Source organism: Populus alba, chromosome 6, assembly GCF_005239225.2.
Source record: "Populus alba chromosome 6, ASM523922v2, whole genome shotgun sequence".
NCBI classification, from domain to species: Eukaryota; Viridiplantae; Streptophyta; class Magnoliopsida; order Malpighiales; family Salicaceae; genus Populus; species Populus alba.
In genome coordinates, this window is record NC_133289.1 from 4,205,364 (window position 1) to 4,210,715 (window position 5,352).

General features: G+C 36.1%; 1 protein-coding gene across 1 annotated transcript; it reads right to left on the reverse strand.

The window, feature by feature from the left end:
* Positions 1–758: 758 nt before the first annotated feature.
* Positions 759–4,374, reverse strand: LOC118032526 (G-type lectin S-receptor-like serine/threonine-protein kinase SD3-1). Its single transcript, XM_035037236.2, has one exon. It carries the CDS (start codon positions 3,305–3,307, stop codon positions 1,007–1,009), a length of 2,301 nt encoding a protein of 766 aa, XP_034893127.1. The 5' UTR covers positions 3,308–4,374; the 3' UTR covers positions 759–1,006.
* Positions 4,375–5,352: the final 978 nt, after the last annotated feature.

The following is a 5,352-nucleotide window of genomic DNA, read 5'->3' on the forward strand; positions in this document are numbered from 1 at the left end:
TTAATTCATGTCTTTCAAAATAATTAACATATACAAAAAGCTAAGATTATGTGAAGATGTTATGTCTAAAAATAAAGATTCAAAATATAATAGCTAAAAAAGAAATAGGAGATAAGATTAAGGTGATGCGGTATGAGAAAAAAAATGGGAAGAAAAAAAAAAGGGTTATTAGAAACATTGAGATTTTGTTTTTTTCTTACCTAATATTATTAGAAAAATCTTAATGAGACACTTATAACTATACTTTAAAAGACTATCGAATGAGATCGTAATTAATTAAAGAATTTATTTGAGATTGATTTAGACTTAATTATGACCTCATTTAATGATTTTTCAATATATAATAAGAATTTTGTTATCGATATTTTTCTAATAACAACTATTGTGTCAAAAATAGGATCCTAATATATCCTCAAAGACATTTTTTTTATTATTATTATCATTTCTCTCTCCTACTATGTTACTTTTTATTTCATCTTTCTTTCTTGACCTGTTTAGATTAATTAATTTACAAATGATATACAAAATGACTAAACAGCCAATAAAAATCACATTGAAAAATATAATCATGTTAGAAAATGTTATTTTTCAAATATTTCTCTAACGTATTTCATTATCCTAGAAATTTTAACAAACTTCAAGTACCATGAGGAGAGAAGTGCCACGCATGGCATAGATTCCAAAGGTTGACTACCCCAATGATTTGATTTTTCTGGCATATTCGATATCAGAGAAAAGAAAGATGAGAAAGCCACAGCAAAAAAAGCATTAGCCATTACATCAATTGCATCCGAATCAAAGTTCACATTGCAAATATGGCATCCCAGAATGCATATGAAGTTGCATTTTAATTTCAACTAAGATCTCAATGGAACTTTCTTCTTACAGAATCGATGTTCATGCAGTTGGGGGAAGCAGGTGTCTATCAAGGGAAGTGCTAAATTGTACCACCATGCAGTGTTAGTTCTACTATACAAATTATAGTGGAAAAGGTTTTGACTGATCTTCATGGTTCCACTGGACTTGGAGGTTTGGAGCCTGACTCCAAGGACTCTTCTTCTGATAACCTACGGCTGAAAGGGGGCGGCGGGGGATCAACGGTTAATGTGCCTTCCAATACCTTCACCACCTCGCCCATCGAAGGTCTCATATGTTCATTTGTTTGAAGACACCAAAATGCAATTCGTAACAGTCGCTCTAGCTCCTTTAAATCCACCCCGTCGTCAAGTCTTTTATCAACCACCCCCTCTGGACGCCGCTGGAACAATTCCTCATAGATCCATTCCCAGGCATCCTTGACTTCTGGACGCCCGGTTATCAATATCAGCACCATCTTGCCAAAATCCTCCACATCTTTCTCTCCACCATATGATGCCTCGAGATGAGCTGTTCCCAGCCCGAATTCACTGACCTTGGGCTCGTAATTTTTATCCAGGACTACATTTGAACATTTCAAATTTCCGTGGCTTATAAACTCCCTGCATCCTGTATGCAGATAACAAATGGCCCTTGCCACAGTTATGCATATGTCAACTCTCCTTTTCCAAGTCAGTCTCTGACTCAACTCATCGTCTTCTATATATTTATCCACAGAACCGTTTTTGACGTATTCATAGACCAGATATCTATGACCTAACTCAAAGCAATAGCCATCAAGCCTCACCAGGTTTTTGTGATGTATACTTCCTATCTTTGAAACAACAGCTCGAAACTTCCTTTCTTCAATAGCGTTTTCAAGGTCTTTCACTGCTACTGGCTGATGGTTTGGAAGCTCACCTCTATACATACCTGGCCCTATCTGGTGCTTGAAATTCCCTGTGATGTCCTTGATTTCTGTAAATGGTAACATCATCAAACCCTTTGAGTTCCAGCCCGGGTAAGCTAAAGCAGCTTTCCTCAAAATCTGATATCTTCTTCTATAGATGAAGTAGCCGATTCCTATCTGAACAATAGCAAACAAAACAAATGTGACAGAGGCTGCTCCAATTACACAAGAAATGCACAACCCATGAGACCGTTTGACAGGAGATTGTGCTGGAGAAGATCTAAAGGCATGGGGATTAACTGCTATGGGGTCTGAGCATTTCTTAACAAAAGATATCGAACTTAAAGAGGGGTTTTGATGCCCAGAGAAGTATGGACTTGTCTTCACCCGGCACTGAGCAGTTCCGTCATTTGTGAAGGTTGCAGCTGCACAAGACGGGTCCTGTATGCACAACTCTTTACATTGCTGTAAACTAGTAATGGTGATTGATTCATTTGGTGGGTAAATCCCATACAGAAAAGTATGCTCATAAGTATCCATACTGTAATTAGACTCACAATTGAGTGCAAAACATTTCGAGCTGGGAGAAGATGCTGTCTTGAAAGGGCATTGGCATTCGGGAGATCCCGATGCATTGAAAACACAGATGCCATGCTCGCCACAGGTTGCAAAAACATTGCACTGATTTTCAACAGCTTGCCAAACTGATCTCCATGACGCTGTAGCTTCTACCCATGAGTACATCCGCAGATTACCATCAATGTCTAATTTAAGTAACCGAAAATTTACACTGTCATTGTGGTCTTCCCCAAAAACAGACCAAACGGGTTCCTGATTGTGGTCCACAAGTTGCAGGACTCCACCAGAGGTAAGGACAGCTCCAAGATTCGAACTTGATGGATTTCCTCTGGACCAGTAACTAGACCAGTAAATGACATCACTTTCCCACTTTAGCTGTAACTGACCTGAAGCATTCATGTAAAGACTGTAATAACTTGAAACAGAATTTCTGCTAGCTGCTCTTAGTGTTTTATGAACAGGTAAATTCTGGCCTGGAAGAAGCGTGTCGGATGGATTATCAAAGCTTTGCCAAACAACCTCTTGCTTTCTATTCAATAGAAAAAGGTTGCCATCATCACGAAGAAGAGCTGAAACAACAGCTAATTCGCTTGTGTTGCTGGTCCATACAGTGACTCCCTTCAAAGAATCAACCAATACCAGTTCCCCATTTTGAGAAAGCTGGAAATAGGACTTGTTACCAACAGTGACATCAGCTCCAGCAACCCAAACCACGGTTTGTTTGGGAACAGGAATAGATTTCGAATTGAAACGTATCCCAACACTATACTGATAGGGCTGATCAGAACGGTTAACGAATCCAATAGCGAAATCACCACGGGGGGAAACCCACAAGTTGTTTTCCTCTACAGAAAGCTTTGACCCCAAGGGAATTTGTGAAGCAACAACAGGAAAGAGAAAGAACCAAAAAAAGACACACGGAAGGAAAGGCGAATTGAACAAAAAATTGCCCTGCTCAAGCATACTTGAAATGCTTAGATATGCAAGAAAACAAGAAGCAAATATAGTGAATAAGCCCCTAAAGAATCAGGAGAGGTTAAATCCACTGAACCTCATTTTACACATTGGAGGCGCGGTACAGTAGAAAATTAGGCAGCTACCAAGATTTTCAAAATAAGCATAATGCAGCTTACGGAAGGAGAGGTTCAAGATAATGACCCCTTCAAGACTAGAAGAATCATTGACACAAAATCAAAGCTAGTGAATCACATTTCAATGATTATTAGGCAAAAACAGGACCAAATCTAGGAATTTGAAGGATTGCATGATATAATCAAGCAGAGAACAATGACAATGAAGCAGCCACAAATTCAAGAAGGGTCTAAAGATTCGAACTTTAGTACCTGAAAAGGGCAGGAAAGGAGATTATAATTCAAGAAGCCGGCTAAGAGTACTACCTTGACCTCAGCAGAAGTATCAACTGTTCTCTTTTAGGCCACAATACAAATAAAAAAACAAAGAAACATAGGAGCATCTTATATTTGACTAGGAAGGCAAAATCGATGAATATAACATCATAAGCCTAATCAAAAAAATAAATTTTGATGGCACAGAAGAATAGAAAAATGGGAGTTGAATATTGAAACTTATGCAGGTACACGGATGGGACCCAAAATGAGGCCAGTGGATCACAACTTCCTGGCAATGCAATCACTTTCGGGGCTTTAAAAAAACAGAGTAGGGTCTAGATATTGGGTATTGAAAAGAATCCATCTTTGAAAATCAACAGCTGATAAATTAGAAGATATAAACCACAGATTGGGACCAACTCCCTGAAAAATGAAGAGGGTTTCTAGTCTTTTCTAGAAAGTACAGGCCAGATACACTTTCAAAGTAAAAAAGAAACCAGGAAATAAGTGGTTCTTTCAAACAAGGAGGTTCTTCTTTTTCTTCCCTGGAAATGGAAATGTGGCCTGAAATTTTTTTGACAGGAGTGGCCAGAGAAGAGGAAGAAGATATTGGAGAGGAGAGAAGGGAAATGGAAGAGTGTGAAAGCAAGACTGGAGTCATGAGAAAGAAAAGGGTTTTGTGGGATTTTTCTTCAGCTATTCTAATAAATTTGGATTTTTTGTTTTATCGTTAAATTTAATTCATCTATTTATTTATTCCTTTATTAGGAGCCAAGTGAAGCCATCTATGATCTAGCTAGTAGGCTAGTAGTTTCACTAGTTACTAGACAGGGGACCCTGTTCAAAAAGGACCTGTTTCGGGACATCTCTTCTTGAGATAAAAAGAAAGTGAAAAGGAAACTAGGAAAGAAAATTGATGACTACTTTAAAAAGACACAAGTATATTTTAATTAAAAATAATATTTTTTAATTATTAATATTAGTACATTAGAATTATTAAAAAAAATTAAAAATATTAATTTTATATTTTTTCAAATAAAAAATAATTTAAAAAACACTTTAAAAAACAAATCTAAAAAAAAAAACATTTCTTAAAACTAAAAATGAGATCCAAAGTTATCCTTGTTTTCATTGTAAAGTGTATATGTATTTTATTTCAGTCATTTTATTTTAATTATAAATAATTGATGTTTTGTTATAACAAAATAAATCAATTTAATTCCAAAAACAAATTAACCCATGAACCATATCAAGTATTTATGATTTGTAATATTACATAATCTATAAACATTAGAGCATATAATTTATTTTGATTTTTATGATTAATTGCTTTGCATATTAAAAATAAACAAGATTATGATCTATAGTCCATCGAGCTTGACGAAAAAATTAATTAGATTTGAGGTAAATAGACTAACGTATTTATGGAAAAAAAATAATTTCTTACAGTTTTTCTTAAATAATCCTTTGGACTGACACAAGAATATCATATGGTCCCCAAATTAAACAGTGTCGTGCGTGTATAGACTTTTCCATGAATTTGAAATGTACAAGAAAAAAGAGAATTCCTGCAGAGCAGTGTGGACATTTGACAGGGCATTAATGGATGCTGACCTATTGATTTGTACACGACGATAGAACCAAAGGATGCCTGAGCCA